The 25,520-nt window shown below is 40.0% G+C and overlaps 1 protein-coding gene across 3 annotated transcripts; it reads right to left on the reverse strand.

Annotated features, from left to right (window-relative positions):
- Nucleotides 1–110: 110 nt before the first annotated feature.
- Nucleotides 111–25,520, reverse strand: LOC308324699 (hemicentin-1-like). 3 transcript variants are annotated; one of them, XM_080776924.1, is made up of 13 exons: nt 25,196–25,511; nt 20,909–21,184; nt 19,279–19,611; nt 18,708–18,929; nt 17,861–18,097; nt 17,063–17,326; nt 14,903–15,160; nt 14,453–14,803; nt 12,731–12,967; nt 4,940–5,215; nt 4,042–4,362; nt 3,688–3,936; nt 111–3,398 (listed from the first exon to the last, which is right to left on the reverse strand). In XM_080776924.1, the coding sequence occupies exons 1-13, from the start codon at nt 25,248–25,250 to the stop codon at nt 3,277–3,279; spliced, it is 3,201 nt and encodes a 1,066-aa protein (XP_080633050.1). In that variant the 5' UTR covers nt 25,251–25,511; the 3' UTR covers nt 111–3,276. The 3 variants fall into 3 exon arrangements, with proteins under 3 accessions (XP_080633050.1, XP_080633051.1, XP_080633052.1); XM_080776925.1 differs by having other exon boundaries at nt 111–1,971; nt 25,196–25,510; XM_080776926.1 differs by lacking the exons at nt 111–3,398; nt 3,688–3,936; nt 4,042–4,362; nt 4,940–5,215 and adding an exon at nt 8,756–11,044 and having other exon boundaries at nt 25,196–25,520.

Raw genomic sequence — 25,520 nt, forward strand, 5'->3', positions numbered from 1 at the left:
TGGACAAAAGGTGGCAGACACAGTTCAGTGAAAGCCACTATACACTAGTGCAGTAGTTCCCCAACTGTTTAGCCAGTGTGACCCAAAAGAGAAATGAGATGTTTGCCAAGCTGTTTACATTTTCTTTTTAATCGATTAACAAAATGCAGGAAACCAAAAATAAAGGGATCCAGGCATAAAAATGTGTCCCACAAAATAATGGATCCCAACCCAGTGTTTGGAAACCAATAATGCACTAGTGTGACTCTTCCTCAATCAGCATTCCAACCTAGAACATCATACATTAACTTGAGCTACTCTGTGAATCAATGCATTTAAAAACAAATGCAACAAATGCATTGATTTTCCATTGATTGGAAATTGGTTCTGTTTATTTACTTCACTTTACATGTCATTCAATCATTCATTTGTCACAAATCACAACAGTAAAATAACGGAACAAAAAAAGCTGTTATCACGTACAGAAACATTATTGGCAGTGGTCACTGTTTCCAGTGTTCGAATAAAGTCAACAACACATGCAGAACAGACATTGAAATGCATCAGTGCATAATATAAAACAGTATTATATCCCTGCTCACTGTCAAATTCTCAGCACCATTACAATTCTTTGACAAAATATCAACATAATATATGCATAGTACCCACAAATACCTGAAATGTAAACAAAGAAACTCACTGTTTTTTCCCCTCATTATAATAGACACATATAACCAGGGGTTATCTGGAACCTGAGGTCTAGGTCATGAAGCAGGTTAAACTAACTTTTGACTTTTAACCCATTCTTTATTCTTTATTCAGATGGATCCCCATCTGAATAAAGATCCCCAGATGGATTAGCTGCCACCGAAGTAGAAGCTACTCTTCTTGGGGTCCATGACAAACAATACATATAACACAACACAATAAAAAATAACACTGCACAATAAAAACAGGTGCAATCTTGAAAAAAATACATTCATAATACAAAATACAAGTGCATTTAAGACATTAAAAATACAGAGAAATAAAATTGGGGTAATTGATTGATTGATTCAGTATCATCATGACTTTACTATGAGGTATAATCTTATAGCATTCGATGGGGTGCTGTACAAACACATTGACTAGTTCTGGTTCATCCACATTGATAGTTTAACTGAAGATTAACCAGGCAACAGTCTTGTGACAAAGCTAGCTTGCAATAGTATATGAAACAAGAAATACAAGAAATATGATACGTTTTGTTCATGTTCACATATAAATCCTGAAGAAGGCCTCAGTGGTCCTATAACGTTGGTTTAATAAAGTTATACTCTGCACCGTAGCTACGAGCGTGCAACCTCCATTTTTAATTTTCATCTTTTACTCTGTGGTCACCGCCAACACAATACTGGTGTGTGTGTCCCTCTTTTTTGTTTGTTATTGTTCACTAAGACATCGGCATGTTGGTGGGGCAGAGGTTCTGCTCTGGCCTCCACATATATAAATGCACCATTTCCACAGAGTGAGTGTGTGTGTGTGTGTGTGTGTGTGTGTGTGTGTGTGTGTGTATAGTTTCACCTTGATCTGCCGGAGATTAGCTGTACAAATTGACGCTAAGTGACGGGCGGACACACACAGACACACACACACACAGACAGATGGGCTGACATATAGACTTTTACAATAAGTGTGAAAAGCTGAAAGAAAATATAAAAGGCAGCTAAGGTACATGCATTCATTCATTGAACAGGCACAGTGGGTATGTGTAATAACATTATCTTTAAGCATGCAAAACAGCAAATATCCTAGGCTAACGAGAAACTAATTACAAGCACAACTACAAAATGGCACTGCTTCCATTAAAAAGTCATGCAGAATTGTGCATCCATATGACAGATTACAGAATTGTTGCCTTTTTTGTTTTGTACACATACCCAATTAAAGCCAGGACTGCTATGGCCACAGGTGGTCCAACCATAGCCCAGAATGTTGTGCGACTGTGATTCACTGTGGAGGAAGTGTGAGGGGTTATTAGGTTAACCGTTGTTCTATGTATTATTGTTTATTTTCTCATAAACCTAAATAAACTTGACACTAACACTACAGTACTACCTCTATGCAGGTTGGATATTTAGGCTATGCACATTGCATATGCCCATATAAATAAATGTCCAAGCCTGCCTACTGATGATTTCACTTTAGGTTTCTGAACTGACCACAGCACCTCTGATTGCGCCATTGTCTGTTGTAACTGAGATTCCCAGAATTCAGACACAGACTAACCGCACCAAAACTAATGCTACAGTGTCCTAGTGTTGAGGATATTTTGCAATGCAACAATAACACATTTTAAGTTTTAAAGTTATACTGTGTACATTTTTCAATTAAAAGCATTCCACTGGCATATTTTTCAGAATAACATTCTGAGTGGTCACATTCGAGAAATGGTTAAACAACAATTTCACGTAAATGTGTTGTGAGGCTATGCACATTTCTAAATTATGGTGCTCAGGACGTAGAGTGGCCGTTTGATCTACGGCCTCCCTTGTGTTACGCAAGACACTGAAACGCTAACTGCTCTCGATGAGCAACATTGGATAAACGTGCTAAATAAATGCACCATGTTTTAGCATTTAAGTGCTATCTGCCGGTGTCTGCCCCATAACTTCCACCAGAATGATGGAGGCACCCACAGGACTACTACTTTGGAACTGGAAATGCATTTCTTATTTCATTTTTATTCTGTACATGTGTCTTACAAGGCCAACAGCAAAACCACTAAAAAAAGAACTTACACAGTATGATTTTAAAAGATTAAGACATTAACATCAAGAGAGTGCAAAATAAACACATTATAAAATGACATTTGAATATAAAGAAAGAGCTTAGAATAAAAAATAATAATAAAACAGAAAACAAATAACCCTCAGTAAAAGGCACTGGCAAACAAAACGGTCTTTGATTTTAAACAATTGAGAGTTTTAGCAAACCTGCACTTTGTTCCAGATATTTAGTGCAGAAACCTTGAATGCTGCTTCTAAATGTTTAGTTCTGAATCTGGATTCTGAAAGCAGATCAGAAGACCTGAGTGGTCTGGAATGGTTCATGCTGTGTCAAAAATATATTTTGTCCCTAAAAAATTCAAAACAGTAGTATTTTGTAATCAATCTCTCTGCTTTTAGCAGACAGGGAGCCAGAGTAGAGAACTAGAGTGATATTATCCATTTTCTTAAGATTTTGCAGTGTTCTGAATCAGTCATCTGCAGTGTCCCCAACAGTGGGGACAACGTTTGCCCTCAAAATATGTTTTTCCTATATAATATTATTTCTTACAGTTCTATTTCGTATGTAATAAACTGCAAAGCCAGACACTAAGACAGCCACAAAGACAGCCATAACAATCCCAGCAGTGGTCCCAGCCCCAGGGTGACTGCCTGATGGAGAATAGTAGCATGGAGGAAATTGAATTATAAACAGAATTAAAAACGGAAAGGGAATAGATTAGAATGTTAGTTGGTGATGTTAGTAGTAGTACCTGAGCCTACGTTATACCGTACGTCATCATACAAAGATCTTGTTTTCCCAAAATAACTGATTATAAAGGAACATTTTGCATTTTTCGCTTGAAAAACATTTATTTTTGCCAAGCAAAACTATCATACATCATCATAGTATAAATTAGGCTGTATAATATATGATAGTAAGTTAGTAACACTGTCTTACCTTTGGGTATATTTATGATGAACTGCTTGGTCTCAATGCCCACATCATTGGAGGCTGTGCAATTGCAAATGCCTGGAAACATCTTGGTGGTAATAACAGAATGATTGGATTGGAGAATCTTCTCCTGATTTGCATTAGAGCACTGCCACCTGTATGTGGGGGTGGGATTTCCTGTAGCGGTGCAGTCCAACGTTATGTCATCAGCTTGATCCACTGTTTCTGTTTGGGAACTGAGGAAGGTTGGTGGGTCTAGAGAGTAAATAAAATAAATCTTAGAGTGCAAAAATAACAAAAATGTCCAATGATAAGTTATTATGTAATAAATATGCATATGATTTAGGAACTGAAACTCACAGTATACAGTCATAATATGTGGCTGTGATGGAAATGGGTTTGGACCTGATGGTCCAATGTTAATTTGTGCTTGACAGTAGACCTGAGCTCCATTATCATCTCTGCCTGGGGTGATAGTGAGGGTAGATGACTCATTCACCGGTGTAACTGAAGTCAAACTGTCATATGACTGCATGTGGATGGTCTTATGTTCTTTGTACCAGATCACAGTGATATTCCTGACTGGTGCAACGTTGATAATGTCACACTGCAGCTGGTATGCAGTGCCCTCCACCATTGGTATATGACTTGAATGAGAGATGGACACGCTGTCTGGCTCCTCTGTAAACATAATGGTGGAAAAGGCCACGAAGAGTTAAATTGCAATAATGATAACGTCCAATTTGAACTTACTGTATTAAATTATCATAATCATAAGTTACTCACTATAGAGTGTGACTGTCAATGTTTGTAAACACTGAGTATCGTTGGCTGGAGTAATGGGCTCTATTTTCCAGTTTTTTATATTTAAAGTCTCTATTGTCCAAGTGACAAACTTCGTGGTCTGTAGAATAGATGACTTATGAAAAGAGAAGGGAACCCGCACACTCGTATGCTCCAAAAGATAACTTTTATTGACGACATTTCGAGCCAAGGCTCTTCATCTGGTCAAACTCAAGATGTCAGTGATCTGTAGATGACTTTACACTTGGTTCAGTTGGTTGCATGCTGTGTACTATGCTGTGATCTGCTACTTTCAGAGCGCAACTTTACAGATTTCTTCTCCACTATAGTGCCTCCCTAATATTTGTGTCTAGTTTGTATCTTTTAGCCTATATTTAGTCTTTTTTTAGTGGAAAAGGGTAGTCCACGAAAAAATGTAGTCTACGAAATTAACACTGGTACAATCAAGACTTACTGTAAACGACGACTGGTAATTTCTTGAGACACTGTTCTCCATCTATGATGTTGATGTAGCATATTGGACTGGCATCCCATTCTTGTAGATTTGCCACATCCCAGACAACACTGTTGCCGTCGTACACGGGTTCATTGTTCCCGGATTTAGACTCCCAACCCATGCCGTCATGTTGCGTTTCTGAGGTGGTGCAGTTAGCCGAGACGGACTCTCCATATCTCGCCACAACACTGGGAGGGTTCAGCTCAAGGGGGCAGGATGCATTCACACGTCTATCTACGAGTTGTACAATTATACAAAAGACACATAAAAAAAAATGAATATAAAAGTTAGAAAATATGAAAAATATACAATCAAGCTCTCTTGTGATATAAATGCTGAAACTGAAAAAGCCACACACCAAATGGCTCACATTATAGAGCACCGAAGTCCTGGCGTCACTGTCGGTAGAGGGCGTCAGTCCCCAGGTTTGTGTATTTTTTATTTGCATTGAAATCCCCATTTTAGATCTCTTCATATACTGTAAGAACTGCGTTTGAAAAATAAACCGATCATCCCAGCCTTTTCACTCATATGGATATGAAGCATCGACTGAAGGTGGAAATGTACAAATATACCCAAAGAGTAACAAAATAAGCGTTAGAATCGAGTCAAACAACCCAGAGACTACATTTCCGGGTAGGCGGATGGCTGCATCTGCCCGTCGCACAACAGAAACTGAATGTTATTTTTATTTTATTGATATTTAATGTTTCGTGGTTAGTACGAGTCGAGTCACCACCAGCTGAGTTTAGGTCAACGAGGAATCTCAGGAATGCAATGTGTTGACAGCTGGGCGTGACGTATATTAGCAGCGACATTGCCTTCATTTGTAGTTTCAAGGCTTTTGCGGACACATTAATTCCATTTTCTCCAGAAACTGGCTGTATCAAATATGAATGGACATCATTAACGACGCACAGCCACTCCCCTGACAGAAAGGCCGGGGTGGTCAGATTATTTTTCAAACACAGTTCTTATATGAAGCGACCTAAAATCGCCCTATGGGGATTACAATGCAAAATACATGAACCTGTGTATTGGCGCCCTCTACTGAAAGTGACGTCAGACTTCGGTGCTCTATACTATAGTTAAGAGTTAACTCCATTCTTTCCTATAGAACACTTTTATCGTTGCGACAACTCATGGCAACTCATGACAACAAACACAATATTTTGGACCAAACAAATAATTACAAAGAAGAAAAACAACAAAAAAAGTGTTGTAACCTGCAGTTTTTTCCTTCTTTCTAATTATTTGTTCGGCCCAAAAAATTGTGTTTGTTGTCATGATTTGTCACAACAAGAGTTGGCTTTGTCCACGGCGTAAACGTCTTTAAATAAATACTTTTTGAAAAGTCTATGAGGAAAATTAACAGAGAATAATTTCCTGGGCCCTGGTAGGGGGCGGGACTGCGACGCTCCATAGAGGATACTATTAATGTCTCATACTGTGGGATACCACAATTAGTTCCACACACTTCCTCTGACCTCTGCTCTGTGCCCCATGAGCATATTTTCTTCTTCTAGTTTAGATCTAGATTTTTATGGCACTTTCTTTAAAATGCTGATAAAATGCTTCTTGAACAGCATTGCAACTCATGATCTATTATCAAATGTCACGCAAATTAAAGATATGGCATATAGGTGCCACAATACACTTTAGCCCTGGGCAGTTCAGAAACCCGTCCACCAAAATAAAGCTTGAAACTGAACCTTGAATGCTGACATGCTGTTGTAGGCTATCATACCAGAGCCTACTGAGTAGCCTACTCTGAACTCTACTCTACTAGTGGGCGTTAGTTCTTTTAACCACATCTCCACTTTCAGTTTCACTTTACCTCATTCCTATCATTCCTAATTTACTGAGTCATGACTCATGGCCTGAAGGCATGGTGGGAATGGAGGGAGATTCCTCCCTCCATTCCCACCATGCCTTCATGTGTCAGCCAAGAGGATAAAAAGTCTGGAAAATAACTAGAATAATATTTCTGAATCAAGCAACCACGAGTCCACGACTTCGATAAGTTGGATTTTAAATGTTTTCATCCGTTTGTTATTTCACTCGGCGCCCCGCGATGCAAACTTCTAACACCACCGATTTCATCAACTTATACTAGACTATTAACTTTAAAAGAATAAAAGTCAGACCATGCTATTAGCTCTACTATAGCTACATAAAACAGGCTATTTCAACAACAGAACAGCATCAGTCATAACACTAATGACTTTAAAGTTAACATATTCCTTTAAACACTCCAAGACAGTTTGATAGGTTGTAATATTATTTTGTTCATCATGTGAAAACAACAAGACGTTGTATAACGTTTACCTGCTAATGCAATTATTCCGATCAACATAAACATGCCCGTCGGACTCGTTATTTTCCACATGTCGCTGGCGCGGTGCAATAAAACGTACATTTCAAGTACGGTCCCAGAGTGGGAGAACAGATCTGCAGCCTCGTCCTCAGCTCACCAACCGTTATCGCAACTAATCTCTTCCATAATGATGGGAGGGGTAGGAGCGATCCCAAAGGTCTCGTGTCCCCAAAAGTAGGAGGAGGATGTTTATACTATACTATGCTGTATCAAATAAGTGTTGGAACAACTTTAAAGAGCATGTGTGTTTCTGTTCATGGAGTTAAGCTGTGTAACAGCTTAATTGTCTGAGCCCATAAAGCAAAGCAACAACCTAAAACAATTTAAAAAGAGGCTCAAACAGGAATCATTGCATAGATATAACCTGGAATGAGTGGGGAGCTGAGCTATGTTTATGCCATGTAGTGTTGGACTAAAGTATAACATTGTAGCTTTGTCTGTTTTTGTCTTTTTTCCCCTAATTTTCTATTCTTCTTCTATAAATGGCATCTGTTTGTTTTGTATATGTTGATTGTTATGCATATCTTCAACAGTATTTTGGAATACGTTGAGATATAGGCACTAATAAGCTTTAAGCTTCTGCCTATGCCTTTTCGATCACCTAAAAAAAGAAAAAGTAAACTGTTTTTGTGTAATGTCTCCCTCTCTGAAAGATCGAAATAAACCATTCATTCAAATAGTTTTCTTTGCATTCCATTTGGACCAGTCCACTTCCCCATGCAGGCCTAATTCGTGCTATTCTATAAGGAACAGCAATGTCCGTCCGACTATTAGTACCATTAGGGGCGCTGTTTGCCAGAAACAGAGAGAGAGATAGTGCTGTACTGTTGCCTGCTAATGAGAGAGAGAGAGAGAGAGAGAGAGAGAGAGTGAGTAGGGGGGGGGGGGGGGGATAGGGGAGTTGCACCACTCAGTTCACACAGGTGTGATTTTTTAAGAATATATTCATTGTTTCCTAAAATTACATTAGGCATACATTCTTGAAGATCATGTCCAAAAATGTAGGCTATTACTAGCCTACTATATGTCATATTGTGCTTTAGGAATGGGATATTATGGCAATGGTGGAATATACTTTAATTGACAGTGGAAAAAGTACAGAATGTATTCATTTAATTAATGCCTGAGGACATCTTCAGAACTTGTTGAGAACAATTTGATATATGTGAAATAGAATTTCAAATGGTGGAATCCATTGTTATAATGTAGGCTGTGGATTTCCCCAATTCCAAATCTATCAGTATAAGTTTTGATTTGCTGAAAATAAGTTTATATACCACCGGACTAAACAGCATCACAAACAGGAACCGAGTGCACTGTTGATGCATGTGCTGAAATTTAAAGTGCGAATATCATTCTAACATTAAACTTCTGATGATGATGATGATATTTCTTAACAACATTGATTTAAGCCTAGTTCTTATAGATAACATTGTTCATGAAATATCTAATAAAACACTCAAAGATGTGTAAATGTTATTCATGTAAGGCAAGCCTTAGGACTTTTTTTTATGCCTCCTTAGTTGCATTGTCCAGACTGACAGTATTCATATATATATACCGGTAGTAACAGTCATGACATTTTTTTAAACAAAACTTTAATAATTACATAGTTTTACACCAAATTATGAAAAAGTACTTTACAGCAGTATTCACAAGGGGCTACCTCCAAATATCATATTGTACACTTAGAGGTAGGGCTTTAATACTTACAACTTATGCATCCCATCTCATTATTTGAAATAATCAAATATCAAGGAATGTCTAATTTTCTCATCACTCTTTCATTGCATCAAATCCCTCCTTGCAGTCCAATTTCCACTATACAGTGTTCTTGTCTCCAAAAATAAATATGATTGACATCGGCATAAAATATTGATATGACTGTACAAACATATTTAACATAGTTAGTGTTATGGATAGTTACTCATTTGGATCATATAGTTCAAACACATGTCTCTTCATAACCTCTGACCCTAATACTTAATCTATCCAGAAATTGCAGAGCTACAAGCTCACAAAAATAGCAGATCTACAAGTTCAACGCATCACAGGCTTATCTGCTATTTTCAGTGTGCAGCGCTGATGTAAGTATAAATTGGGCTTTACACACAGTATAACTACAGTATAAGACAGTAAAACAGTGAAGCCACAAAGTCCTATAGTGCAGAGTGAGTGCAGAATGAGTAGGCTAGTTACAAAGAGGTTGAGAAACTCAGTGGACTTGGCATGTGCAGGCACAAATGTTCACAGATCGCTCTACATTGGCATGCTCTTTCAAAGGATCAATGTCACACATTAAAGGAAGAAAGCAAGGGATGGGAGAGAAACAGTGCATCTCATGTTAGTGAAGTTTTGTCAACACTATTCCAAAACGCCAGGACATCACTTGCAGCTCTGTGCTACGATTTTGAAAGCTTTTACTGTTTATACAAACATCACATTACAGTGTCAGGATCGGAGGATAAGAACCCAAAGTCAATCTGAGATCAAATCATCAGAAACAAAGAAAGCAACCTTACATTATAGCATCGTGAGCCCTTTGTGGCGAGAGGACATTTTCTCTGACATGCCATAAGACTTGACTTGACTATGATATCGTTTCACCACTCCCCCAAATTCAGTTAGCTATACTTCAGTAGTACACTTAACCCAACATCCCAAGCTGAAACTACTGAATTTCATATTCAGGCTTTCCAAAACGAAATGGAGAGAGTTGATCGCCTTGGTGAGATGTTATCTTCATACAGACTTCATAGAAAGCAACGTGTAAGGACACAAAGTGCATGTACTATGGGAGGTTGACAGGGATCAGGGACACCTCCAGATGGATATGTATCTATTCCTGAGTCTTCCAGCTGATTCACATGGATTCAGGCAGACGTAGAGACACATGGACGAGGAAAAATTAGCAGTCCAACAGAATGGCACTAGGTAGTGTGAGGAATGAGGATGATGATGATTATAAAATACAATTATTTTTTTGATACGGTATGTATATGAATGCACCTTTCTCTCTATGATTAATTTTCAACATGGATAGTGAAGAACTACACTTTGTGTATTTGTGTTTATGTTTGTGTAAAAAAGGTACAGAAAGAAAGCCCACATAGGTGCATCCAATTCTGCAACAGCACAACATATATGGTGAATTTCATCAGCTCATACAGGAAGTGAAGACAGGTTTGAGGTATACATCTCGGCTGAATGTTTCTCAATTCAGCCACATCCGATTCTCGTCAATACCTTTGCTGGAATGTTCTACCAGCATCACCTAATTTTACAGTGTGCTCTCTCCCAGTATAATGATATACTGTTTGCCATCTACCGTCTGCCTGAATCCATGTAAACATAGCAGTATGTGGTATTCACCCCCCCCCCCCCCCCACACACACACACACACAACTTAAGTGTTTGAGGGGTTATGCATTCAAAGCAGTCATAGCCCTCCATCTTGTGGTAGAAACGGATGTGAGGCTAAGACAGTTTGGTCATGGGGATGGGGAGCTGCATGTCCAAGCCGTTATGAGCTACGTTGCCATTCGGGGTGCTCAGTTTGGGTTTTTTGAGACTATATCTTCGCATCCTGGTGTTCTTGTAGTAGATTGAGTAGATGAAGACGAAGATGACAGAGATCACCACTACAGTGAGGGCCACAAAGCCTGCTATGAGGGGAAGGTAGTCCTCTGCGATGAAAGAGACAGGAAACAAAGAAACACACCAACACCCCCATTAATATGCTAACAGGCCAATTAGGCTTGTTCACGTAGAAAGGACTCCATTTCTGACCCCTGAAGGTGTCAAACCTGTGCCATAAGGATGCAACTATGAAACCTGTGGTGACTGACTATAAGAGACTAGTGGTGACTCTGGAGGCTGAGGGATTATACAATTTCTAAGTAGTTACCAAGAAATATAGAACAGGGACAAAGGAGCACAGAGTAACTGATGAAAACCATTGGGAGAATTTTGAGAGCGCATCATTAATCGATTGAGTATTTATTTAATAACCCGGATAAAGCGTTGTAAAAGGAAAATATGGCAATGGTAAGAAGCAAGATGTATAAATGAACATTATGAAAAGTATGACACTTGCAAGGTTAATATGTAATATAAACTTTATAAAGCACAGTTTTAAAGGCCTCATTTTACTTTCTGCGTCCACGTGCGAGGGTAGACGAACAGCATATCGTTATTACAAAAAAAATGTCACATGTGCAGATGCACATGTGTACAAGAGCAAGAGCGACACGGCCCTTAATGCAATACACAATCTAATAATCTTCCAGACAACTGAAGGACTTGTGCAACACATTCTCACTCCCAGCTCGTCACATACTGATGCGGACGTGAAAGATAAAAAGGCGATGTTGCCATTAAAATCACACCCGTGTGAACTGAGTGGTGCAACTCCCCTCTCCCTCCCCCCCCCTCCTCTCCTCTCTCTCTCTCATTAGCAGACAACAGTGCAGCACTAATACTATCTCTCTCTCTCTGTTTCTGGCACAACAGCGCCCCTACTGGTACTCATTATACTGGTGCTCATTAACGTCACATAGGTGAACAACACATAGGTGAACAACACATAGGTGAACAAAGACATTGCTGTTCCTTGGAAAACACGTGCAAAACAAGTTTACAACAAGGCAAGCATGGCATCAGATGTGGACTTGAGCCCAGTGAGGCACGCCAGAGCAAGGTACCAGCTGAGCGAGTGACCGTGTCAAGCGAGTGTTCGCAACTTTGCACCAAGTGGTGCGATGTCCAATTTAGTTGACTTTGCAGCGTTATATTTGCATACCGATATGGGGGTTGGAATCAATTATGATCCGTATGGTATGTTTATTGTCAACAATATAATTATAATAAATACAATGGACAGCGACAGATCACTCAACCTATCCTCCGTACAACACAGAGTACAACACTGTCATAATATCTCTGATCCACACGGATGTCCCCACTGACATGAGCCTGTGACAATATTCATGTCATAAGACACTAGTGGATCCTCGCAGCTACACAGACATGTCAAGTATAACTTGGCCTTAACTGTATAAATCATGCAAATAGAAAACAATTGAACTAACAATAAACCTCTAAGTCTCTCTATAACTTAACTCTATTATTGCTGGTGGGTTTTGTTACACTAAATGTCGCATTTTACTGTTTTTTTTGTTATGTATGTCTTGACCTAAACAATATAAGCCACACAACTCAACTATGTATACTTTCTGGCTTCAAACAGTGTGCCAGAGATCCAGTTTTCGGGAAAATATCATATATTACAGAAGAACAATCGTGCACAACTACACTTTCTATCGATCATTTTCTTAAAACTACTAAATGATATATAATTAAAATATTGTTACCTTTTAAAATCACCTCCACCGTAAAGGCTCTGGAAGCAACATCGTTAGTGGCATTGCACGTGTAGCGACCGGCTTCGGACACGGTGAGGTTGCCTCCGGTCATACGGAGCACTGAGCTGCGTAACCACTGGATCTTTGGCGGCGGGTGACCATCGGCCTCGCAGATGAGGTCCACGGGATAACCTCTGAACACTGGTATCCTCGTTGGAAGTTTAGTGGTGTTGATTATGGGTCCATCTACGAAGAGAGAGAGTGACACACACAGGTATAGACATGAGGTATGTGGAACTGCATGGGCAGAGATTTTCGTCCTCTAATCTGGGTCCCAGGTGTAATATTTGTTCTTGTCTATATAGGCTGAAAATGTTTGACATGATCTGTACATGGCAATAATACTTTTGCTGTTACATGATACTCCATGGTTAGTATACTATGTACTTAAGTATTGGACTATGACATCTCAAACTGTATTTTTGAACATCCGCAATTCTCCTGAACATTAACATTTTAATGTGTCTTCATTCAGTATAAACTTTGACATCCTAATGTAACTATAATTCACTCAATGTCAGAATGAATGTCTGTCTTAATGAATGTCTGAAAGTCTGTCTGAATGAATGTCTGAAAGTCTGTCTGAAACACTGTCGCTGCTCCTCACTGGCTGCACCAATCGCTATCACTTTTCACACAGGCATTGACCATAACATTATGGAGGTCTTAACGAAGCCATGAATTCCATTTTACAAATAAAAAATTAATATATTAGTGAATGTAATTCCGCAGAGTTCTCGACTGAACACCAGGGCTGGACTGGATCAAGAATTCAGGGCTAACATTTGGCCCAAAACATATTACAGCAAGGGGGGCGGCCCATTCATTGGGCGGCCCACTGCCCACTGGACATAAAGTCAAGTGGCCAGTTCAGGCCTGATAATCACAGACAAGTATGCAAAGCAGTGCTTCGAACGATGATGTCATGTTGTCCTGTTTAACTTTCAATGTGATATATCCATGTGTGATATATCCATCGTGTTTACGTTAACTCAATGTGCCGCGGAAGTGTCATACTCTTTCAAGAAAGAGGGGTTGAGGAAAAGCCTTCTTGCTCTCGGCTGCCAAAGGTTGCGACGGATCACGCAAGGGAGCTGACGTAAGGGGTGAAATTTCCTTGGGGCTTGGGGACCTTCAGCTTGGGGACCTTCAGTCCCCAAGCCTCTAGCCTGGCTTTAGCCATACTGACAAGTAACATGGATTCACTCTCGCTCTCCCCGATATCATAGCAACAACTTTGCAATGTTCTAACATCACTAACAAACTCTGGGGCGTGTGCCATGCGTGCATGCGTGTCTCAGCCACACAGAGACGTATTTATGTCAGTCTCAGGAATACACATGCAGACCCCCCCCCCCCAGGGAATGTACGCACGCAGACCACTTGCCTAATAATATTAGTGCCCTTCCCAAGCTCATCCATTAACAATTCCCTCCCAATCAATAATGTCTATCTATTACATCGTATTCTACACACCGTATCTAATTTGGTGTTCATATATTAGAACAGGTAAGGACTACACACACACACACACACACACACACACACACACACACACACACACACACACACACACACACACACACACACACACACACACACACACACACACACACACACACACACACACACACACACACACACACACACACACACACACACAGCTCTCACAGTAGACGGTGATGTTTAGGAGACTGGAAGTCATGGTTAGAGGAGTCTGTGGTCCTTCTGGTCCCAAATCCAAATGAGCCTCGCATCTGAACTCTGCTCCATTATGACTTCTGTCCAGACTGATGTTAATGGTGGATGATACGTTATACGGTGCCCTTGTGGACGACGTGTCATATGCTGTCCTTGTTGTCTCTTCGCTGTATGGCGTTGCGTAGGTTCCGATGGGAAGCCACTTCACGGTGAGTTTCTGTACGGGAGCCACGTTGATGATGTCACATCGCAGTTGGTATGTCCCCTCAACCAGCGGTCCAGTTTGGTTCACAACATGGATGGAAACACTGTCTGGGGATTCTTGGGAGGAAATGTGTATCAAGTCAATTGTTGAAATTTGAAATTTCTCTATTTTAAGTTGAAACATAAAATAAAAACGTCATAACATTAAATACTTACTATACATGGTAAAGTCAAGAGCTTTCTCGCATTGTCCAATTCCGTCAAATGTTGCAACACAAACGGGCCTTGCATCCCAATCTTCATGGATGTTCACAGACCACTGGGTTCCAATGATTTTGCCTTGAGGGACCCTCCAGGATATTTCTTTGGAACTGGATATGGGGGCAATGGAGTTGCATGTTGCAACTCCACTGCCTCGATACTGTACCACCATCCTTTCTGGTGTTATTTTGATGGGACATTCTGCCGTCACACCTGTGGAATTAAAAGTGAGGCGGAAACTGTCATTGCATTCCTTTCCCTATATTCTCTCTCTTTCCATGTCTACACAACAACACTCCCATGTTCAAAGCTGAGATACAATGGTTAAGTCACTTAAAACAAAGGCTGTGACTCAGTAGACTAAAAATACAGGAAAAGGGCTCAGGATCAGGAAGGATACCCCCACCCACCCACCCACCCACGCGCACGGCGCACGCACACACACACACACACACACACACACACACACACACACACACACACACACAGTCACACACACACACACACACACACACACACACACACACACACACACAGACCTAGTATGTATCAGACCTAGCTTTAACGGCGCTATTTTCCTCCAGGTTCAATCCCTGGCCTTCTGAAGACCACACCTGACCCATGCAGCCAATAGGCCTAATTTCAACAATATGAACGTTTTCCTTTCACGCGTCACAGCAGCAGCATCTAGGAGCCAATTTGCCCGTATGGTTATATGCACGCGCTGCGTAGGCGAGCACGCGCTTGTTGCTCCTAAAACAAAGACTTTCTCCTTAGGTTATTTTATTATGCCAGTGTCGCGCCGAAAACAGCCGATCTACAAGCTCACAACGCGTTGCTATGCGACGCGTTGTGAGATTGTAGATTCATTGGCTATTTTCGGCACGCGACACACACACTGTCACCCTTCTTTCTAACTACCGTAATGACTTTTCAACCAAAACAAGGGAAACGTGATCTCAGTAATTGGCCCACTTTTACTTACTTCTTTCTGACCCGTTTGAAAGCGACAGCAACTCCAAAATCAAAACGACTGAGAGAAGAGCAACAGACTGAACAGAGTGCAAATCCTCCATTTAGATTTTAGAAGAAGAGGGTTTTCCGACGCGTTGAAAAGCTGCCGCCCCCTCCCGTTATGTTCCGCTTGAACAAAAGTTTTCCTTTGCTTTAAGTTCACTGCTGGCCGCAGACTCAGAGCCGTTTGCCTTGGGAAGCAGGCAGCCAGGCAGGCAGCTACTGGTGGTGGCCGTGCTGAGTCTATTACACGACTTCCAGCTAAATATCATAGGAGTAAAGGAGAGGAAGGAAAGAACCCTCCCCCACTAGGCTGCAGAGTGCAGACACCGCCTGTATCTATAAATGTAAAAGCCTGTTACAGTATGCCTACGCAGTGTGTCATGTCTTTTAGTGGTGCTCTTAGGATGATGGTTTAATACAAATCTTAACGGGAGAAAACTGCCAAATAACCGTAAATTCTAAATTTGTTTACTTTATGAAAACAATATAGCTCAGGCAATATTCTATGCTTATATCAGCTGCCACAACATAGCCTATACATTGTGGTGTAAAATCAGAATGTGTATCCTATGGCAGTGGTTGGTTCCCAAAGTGGGGTCCGGGAACCCATAGGGGTACTTGAGGGAGTTCCAGGGGTACCTAGCTCAATTAGAGATATAGTTAGGAACCAAATGGACCCTTATGGGTCTGAATCAGCCTTTTTAATTTCGCCTTTATCCAAGGCGCTTTACATAGATTGTGCATTACATTCTTCACACACACACATTCATACACCGGTGGCGGAGGAAACCCCAACCTGCTCACCACAAGCAATTAGGGGTTCATCGTCTTGCTCAAGGACACTTCGACACTAACTCTGGGGGAGCCTGACCCACTGCCGCCGCTCACGTCATTTTTAAATGATCGTAATCGGATCGGGAGCAAAAAAATCACTCCTGTGTGAAGTGACTAGTGAGGGGCGCTCTTATCATCATACATCACATACAATCATACATCATCACATTCCGGCCAATCACTTTTGTCCTCACTTTTTATCCCTAAATGACAACCCAATCAGTACAACCAGTGCTGTAGTCTACACAAGGACCTGATCCTTACCTTTAACTGTGACTCTGGCTGTTCTAGAGACATTTCCTCCGGTGTTCCAGGCAATGCATGTGTAGGACCCCATGTTGTTGGCAGTGGCATTGTGGATGAGGAGAATGGACACATAATCTTCATTTTTCACCTCTACATTGGCAGCCCGGAAATAAATCCAAGAATATTCAGGCCGTGGGTTGCTGTTGGAGACGCACTTCAGCTCCACAGAAGAACCAACGTCAACTTCATCGTCCTCAAGCTCAACGATTGCTGATGGTGGATCTGGAGGTACATGATACATGGTATGTTAGATCTAAAATAAAATGTCATATCGTCACTGTCAGGTGGAAACATTGTATATGTATATATGTCCAAAACTTTTACTTTCAAGAAAATGGAAGAAACGCTCTACTTTATCCAATGTAGTTATTATTTAGTCACAAATTTAGTCACAAGCCCTTGTTAATAAATACTTTTCATTGGTTCAATATTTATAAACAAACCCACGTGCGTACACACTTTCACATTAAAGTGACAGTGGCAAAAATAGCTCACAGTCACAGTAGGACCTTCAATTATGAAAAAACTAAAAGTTGAAATTTGGAGATACAAGGTTACTTTGTCATATGAGGAATAGCAAAAATAGACCATCTACATCTGCTATTTTCTCTATTTTAAGTGCCAATTTTCACCTAAAATGACATACATTGAAAGTGGATACCCCCCCTCCCCCCCACACACACACACACACACACACACAATGCAATTTATTCATCAGTACATTTTGAGATTTTTCAGTGATATGCAGTATCTTACATGAGACATCAATCCTCAGGTTGTGACTGACATTCGAATATCCGTTTGAAGCTATGATCGTATAGAGTCCTGCGTCGTGTCTTGATGGGTTCTCTGGGAGGGACACGACTTCTTCCCAGTCTCTGTCTCTGTATGTAGTTATAGAAGGTGGCGGGTATCCAATAAACCTACAGCTGATGTTGATGGGAGCATATTCAACACCAATGTAGGTGCTGGGACAATGTATCTCTGGTCCATCTGAAAGCAATCCATAAAGACAAAATCACACTTGTGTGAAGTGAGGGGCCACGGGCGCTCTTATCATCATACATCAGCCAATCAAATCATCACATTCCGTGCTACAAACACACAAAGCTATGTATAGGAGGGGCTAGCGACCTAGGGCTATATCTTGCTTTATTCATTAAAGTAAGTTCCGGATTGCAGCTCTAGTGATGATTCTACAAATGCCTTCTAAATCGTAACAGTTTTCTGAAACTTGTGTTTTCAGTGGTGCTCAAACTTTTTGTGTGAAGATCCCCCAGGCCTATGTATTTGTTCGGAGACCCCCATCTCAAAATATCTAGTTCCAGGGATCTTCAGAAGCAAATATTTGAGTTAAATATGTGCATAAAATATAAAGTATGTTAAAAGATTTGCACACATTTTCGATATAAAGCAGATCTACAAGCTCATAGTGTGGCATTATGAGCTTGTAGATCTACTATTTTTGAATAGCACAAAGTATAAAATATGGCTAAAATTTTAAATGACATAGATGCTTTCCCAGTCTTGATGGGAATGTAATTAAATCAGCCTATCTCCGTTATAGGCTCTGGTGTATGTGAAGGCTGAATGTGAGACTTACACATCATTAAGACATGCACAGTTCTGTTGGTATTGATATAGCCTTTAGCTTCAATGGTGTAGAGGCCTGCATCGTGCCTCGACAGAGCGACTGCTTGATCGATGGGATGTCCATCTTTAAACCATGTGATGTTTGGAGACGGATTTCCTGTCACAGAGCACTGGTCCTCCAAATTCTGACCCTCCGATATTAGCATGTTAGAACATGCTATGTCTGGTCCATCTAAAGAGAGTGGAACATTTTGCAACAAATTATTACAAATTCTTTGCAGAAAAGTATTGCATGAAAAGAAGAAAACAAAAAACAGACAGGTTGTTCTGGTACTATGTGCCACCAGCAAATGACTGTTTGGTCTTATAACAGCGTGGGGTCCAAGAAAGATTACTGAACAATTTCTAGAAGTAGCAACTTGTTCTGGGTTACTAACTACTATTTAATAGGTGTAAGCTTTATCTAAACTCTGACTTTTATACCACTGAATTCAAGAGGTTCAAATGTCAGAGCTAAGTCATTACAAAGCATTACGAAGCAACACTGTGTACGAAGCAACACAGTGTTGTGATATACTTACAGTGAACCTTAATCGGATACTCCTCTGAAAAGATAGAAAGCTGAGGTCCTCCTACTGGTCCTAGGTTCAAAGAAGCCTCACATCTGAAACGGGCTCCATCATACCCTCTACTGGCGTGAAAGGTGAAATTAGCGACCACAGTCTGGTTTTTTAGGCTGGTGAGATCAGCAAAAGATTGCGTGCTGAGTTTGGTGTCATTTCCTTTGTACCACGTCACAGTGAGATGTTGAACAGGAGCTATGCGAGGGATCTCACACGTGATGGTGTATTGCTCCCCCTCAGACATCACAGCAGAGTCTGAATTTGAGCTGATGCTGATGCTGTCTGGAAAGGCTGTAAGACATAAAATATGAGAAACTGTGGTAGAGCCTACATATAATAAGTATCATTCTGTGCTGTGCAAAGACAATACAATCCAGTGTTAATTTTGACAGCAACTTTTGATGTCGTTTTAGTCATATTTTATTAATCTGAAATGTTTTAGTTTTAGTCTAGTTTTAATCGACTAAATCTACAGTTGATTTTGTCGCCAAAAATGGATTTTTGCATGCCTTGATGGCGTCGTAATTCCTGATTTTACACTTGATTCAGTTGGTTGCATGCTGTGTAGCCTACTTGTAGATCTGCTACTTTCAGAGCGCAACCATACGTTTTTACAATCTACTGGATTTCTTCTCCACTATAGTGCCTCCCTAATATTTTTGTCTAGTTTGTATCTTTTAGCCTATATTACTTGGGCAAGCAGAGCGTGCAAGTAATGTTATCAGTCAGGTGCTACGATGCGTATGTCCCTTAGCAGCATATGATATGACGTCATATGCTGGCACGAAGCTGACCATGCAGGTATGTTTTCCGTCATGCTACAAAGCATATGTCCCATGACGTGATGAAGATATGTACCAATGTCCCTTAGAATGCATATGATATGACGTCATATGCTGGCCCCGGACATACGGAAGCAGACCGTGCAGGTATGTTTTCCGCGGATGTCTCATGACGTGATGAAGATTATGTACCAATGCCAGGGTATCATTGGTTTACGATAGTGACGTAATGATGATATGTTTCAGTGTCAGGTGGATTAAAAAAGGGACATACGCATCAAACCACCCGAGTAACCACATTATACCACTAATCATTCAGAAATTACATATACATACAGTTCATATAGACATATACACATATATAGACATATGAGCATATGACGTGATGAATATGTTTCAGTGGACTAAAAGTAATGCCCTTATGTATACATGTATGTAATCTGACACCACTGCCATAACAGGCATAAGTAATCATTACCATACTTCAAAATACTACTTTTTCTCCTCCAAAAGCAAGGTACGTAGCAAATAGCTAAACCTAATAATTCAATATTGCAAACGTTCTTTCACAGAGAGGCTGAGATTTGAAAGTTTGTAGCGGTCTACAGCACTTGCACGCTCTGCTTGCGCACTAGTAGGCCATTTATGGCCTACTTGTGTGCAACAAGCAAGTAGGCACTCGACAGAGTGCAGTTCTAGTTTAGTCTTAGTTTTAGTCATCATAGCTTAGTTTTTTTTCAGTGGAAAAGGGTAGTCCACGAAAAAATGTAGTCTACGAAATGAACACTGGTACAATCAAGACTTACTGTAAACGACGACTGGTAATGTCTTGAGACACGGTTCTCCATCTATGATGTTGATGTAGCATATTGGACTGGCATCCCATTCTTGTAGATTTGCCACATCCCAGACAACACTGGTGGCGTCGTACACTGGTTCATTGTTCCCGGATTTAGACTCCCAACCCATGCCGTCATGTTCCGTTTCTGAGGTGGTGCAGTTAGCCGAGACGGGCTCTCCATATCTCACCACAACACTGGGAGGGCTCAGCTTCAGCTCGATAGGACAGGAGGCATGGACTCCTACACAGCCAATGATAATACAAAGACTTATTATTGTTTGCGTTCAGTGGCAGTATCGACACTGCAATATAGAAATACTCCATTACCAGTAAAAGTCCGGAATTGATTGATTGATTGATTGAAGTATTTATTAACAGTTTGCAGAATGGGTACATTTCACATGAAAGCACAACTCATTACAAAGACTGTTACTGTGAACGACACACTGATAAAGCATTACACCTTTTTGAGTGGTGCAACCACTCCTATAGACAGCTATGTGTGTGGCTGTGTCCCTGGGTCTGTCCCTGGCTGTGTCCGAGTACAGTACAGTGAATCACACCCGTGTGAAGTGAGGACACTAATACTATTAAAGTCTAATTCATGTTGATTAGGTGATGTAATAGTGATGTGAAACAAACGGTGCCAACACAAACATTAAACGCCATTAACAATAAAGAGACAATATGACGTAATGAGGTACATTATGACGTAATGTTCCCTTCATTGTCAATGTATATATGAACCTTTATGAAAAGGATATCCCCCTTGAGATATATCATCTCGTTTTCGAGGGGGTCCAGCAACATACAGCAAATACAGAGCAATACAGTAGACAAAAAACGTTTTAACAAATACATCCATGCATACATAACAAAATAAAACAGAAAGCTCTCCCAAGCTGGCCGCTCCCACCCCACCTAATCACCCAGAGAATAAGGCACTTAATGCATCATAGTACTCATATAATGAACATAAATCAAAAATCAGAGATCAAATCAAAAACAGACTGTTACATAATTGTACTGTATGCACATGCAGTAAAATGCATTAACGACATGAAATAAGTACACATAACATAACTACAAACGTGCACATGCATAGATGTCAAATTACAGTATATTTGCAGGTTTGTATGTAAGAAACAAACTGAGGCAGGAGCAGGGTATTTGAAGATAAGTAAGGATAGAGACTTTAATTAAAGTTATTGAGGGAGTTAATCGATCTAAGAGAACTGGGGAGATTGTTCCAGTCATCCATAGCTTTGTATTTGAAAGCACGTCGGCCGACTTATTTTCTAATGTTGGTGGAGACAATGAGGTAGGCATACTCTGTGTTCCTCAGATTATATGGTGAGCTAAAGGGATGCAAATACTGTTTTAAATATTCAGGGTAGTTAAAGTGAATGCATTTGAAGATGAATATCAGCCAATGAAAGTGCCTTCTAGATTTGAGAGTTAACCAGTTGAGGGTGTCATGTATAACACAGTGATGGGTCATATAAGGACATTTTAGTATGAATCTGCAGAGGTTATCTGGGGGGAATACCCCACAGTGCTAGAAAATATGTGATAGCATTGCAGAGGTGGTAGCTTTCTGCGCGTTATCAATCCATTTATAATCCCATGCCACACATTTCAAATTTAGCCTATACCTGTACATAGAACCAAATTATTCTACATTCTACTAAACGTATGATTCTCTCTTATTATTGACCCTCTCCTTTTGAAAAGCAGTGGTATAGCTCAGACTGCATATATATGTTCTCTATTACTGGCAGTGACAACATATACATTACACAACATGTACTTCTGTTTTCAAGATGTTACACATCTTCTCTGGAAATAACCTAAAGATGTAATACCATGAATACATACATAGATTCTAAGGAAATGTATTATGAAATTCAATACGGTAAACTAAAATATAGCCTAATGTAAGTGTATAAGTAATGAATTCTACAGATGCGTTCTAAATCCTAACAACAAAATAGCAGATCTACAGTACAAGCTCGGCTATTTTCAAATGGCCAAAATATATATAGGGCTGAAGTGGTTACTGTATGTTTTGTAACGATAATCAAATAACAAAGACTTATTATAATGGTTGCTTTCAGTGTTACCTTGATGAGTGAACAGACTGAACACTATTTGTACAACAATGTATAAATTAATCTTTACTGCATTTGTACTGAAATTGACTGTTTCTGTCTTTGAAAGTACACCAAATAATCTATAATATTCTTACAGTAATTTTTAAATATTGGTCCATGGGTAATCAGAAGTCACGAATTTGGTGGTCCCTCAAGGACCCTCCAGTCGTCCTTGAGGGAGTTCCAGGGGGTCCCCAGCTAAATGTGTTGCATCAAAATACATCTAAATCTAAATATGTTATTTGGAAATAGCCGATCTACAAGCTCATTTCCACAATGTTTGCCTAATTCTTACGGAATATTTGAAACTTTGGCCAATTTAGTATTAAAAAGATCTTAAAAGTCCTTAAATTGTCGCATTAGAAAAGTGCAGATGCCCTGTAGCTAGGCTATACCCTGTTTAAGCTAATCATCTGGGGACCCCCCTGGGGGTCTCGACCCCCAGTTTAGGAACCACTGACCTACAGGATCTCAGTTTTTTCCATAACATTGGTGGAAATACAAATAAAATAGGCTTTAGAATTATATTCAAGCCGAGAGTGGCAACGTCAATCAATAAATAGAAGATAGAACATGGTTGGCTGCATCCATGCTATTGATTGGATATGCTTGCAGAAGGATTGCCAATCTTAATAAAGTTGAGTCAAACAATATGTAAATCAAACAGGAATTACTTTTTGTATAGGCAAGTAACATACCATACACATATACACGTACTCATTTCATACACATAACGGTCCAATCCATCTGAGACTTGTGTGTACACTATAGCAGTAGTTCTCAAACTTTTTTCATGTCAAGGACCTGATGATAATTGATAGGCCTCACACCCCCATCTGAAAATGTTTTGTGTCAAACAAATAACAGATGTACACGCTCGCAGCATGGAACAAAGTAGCGTGCTTTGAGCTTGTAGATCTGATATTTTTGAATAGCCAACATATTGGATAAAGTGGTTAAAAAGATTGTGATTCTATATTAACTGCTTTTGCAGGGGACTCCCTGGAACCCCTCCCATGGACGCCTGGAGGTTCCTGGACCCCACTTTGAGAACCTTTGAGGACAAGGAGAAAGTCTGGTCACCAACACCACCATATGGTCAGGTGCAAATAGCACATTTGTTTTAATGAATGTTTAGACCAGTTGAGACAGTCAACAACAGGTGGCCTACATTCATTACAAGTATTTACTCAAGTAGCTTTACTGTAGGCCTACTTAAGTAGGCTACAATTGTGAGGTATACAGGCCTACCTTTACTTTACTTAAATTAGTAAATTAAAGAAGTTATACTTTATTCTACTCCTTTCTCAGTGGCAAATATTGTAGTTTTTTACTCCACTCCACATTTGACAGCTTTTAGCCCACTTTGCAGAGTTAGGCCTAATAGATCATTAATACAAATGATGAAAGGCCTACAAGAGACCAAAGCCTAATGATCACATTTTTCGTCTCAACTCATTATAGTCCAAACAAATATTGTTAAATATTGAAATGTGCATTATGACTATGAGAAATCACATTTTTACGTTTAGCCTAGTATACTAGGCGTACTACTTTTTGTGGGAGTGCACATACCTTTCTCTCACTTAAGATTCTGTATGCAGTAGGGCTACTTTAACGTGTAAAAGCAGCCTATTTACAATGAAGGTGAACGAAAAACCCAAATGTTTATTTTGCTACAAACCAGATAAATCTACGCATTTTCACTACAATACCGCCCTCTTCTGGTTAAAACAACACATAGGTATTCAAAAAGTTGCCTAAAGTTTCAAGCTAAACTTGCGAAAACATACACTTCTTTGATAAAGTAGGTACACACTACACAGTGTATATAGTGTATTTGATTTTTCCCGTAGGCCTACCACTGTATGATGTTGATGTTGTTTTGTTGACAATCGTTTTTGAAACAAACTAACAGTCAGAATGTTAGGTCAATATAATAGGCTGTAATATAATATGATACTACAATAAAAATGCAATGTAATACAATGTAATGTACTATAATTGTAATGTGTGAACGGTTATAGTCAAACAAATAGATCACAAAGAGAAGAACATGCAAGCAATCCGAAAATGAATGAATTGGACATTAAACATACCTGTCGCACCGAGGAGAAAACCCACACACAGTCTTATAAATGTAATTCCACTCATTTGTTCAAACAAGTCCTTGAAACAACAGACAAAGCAAAGTGACACAGCAAAGTGATGCCTTAAAGTTTAAAGTCCAACTGAGCGCCCCTTCGCTTCGCTCTCCTGAAGTAAAGCTAGTGTGAATACTCGCCTATGAGCCTATCTACTAAACCTCGCGTCACCGACCAGACTACCTACAACTCTAACGGTAAAACACGTGGTTCACTGGAATACCCCCACAGCAGTAGTACACGCATCATCAAACAGAGTAGACTATATAATGTAAACCGC

Source organism: Protomyctophum bolini, assembly GCF_963924005.1.
Source record: "Protomyctophum bolini genome assembly, chromosome: 11".
Classification (NCBI taxonomy): Eukaryota; Metazoa; Chordata; class Actinopteri; order Myctophiformes; family Myctophidae; genus Protomyctophum; species Protomyctophum bolini.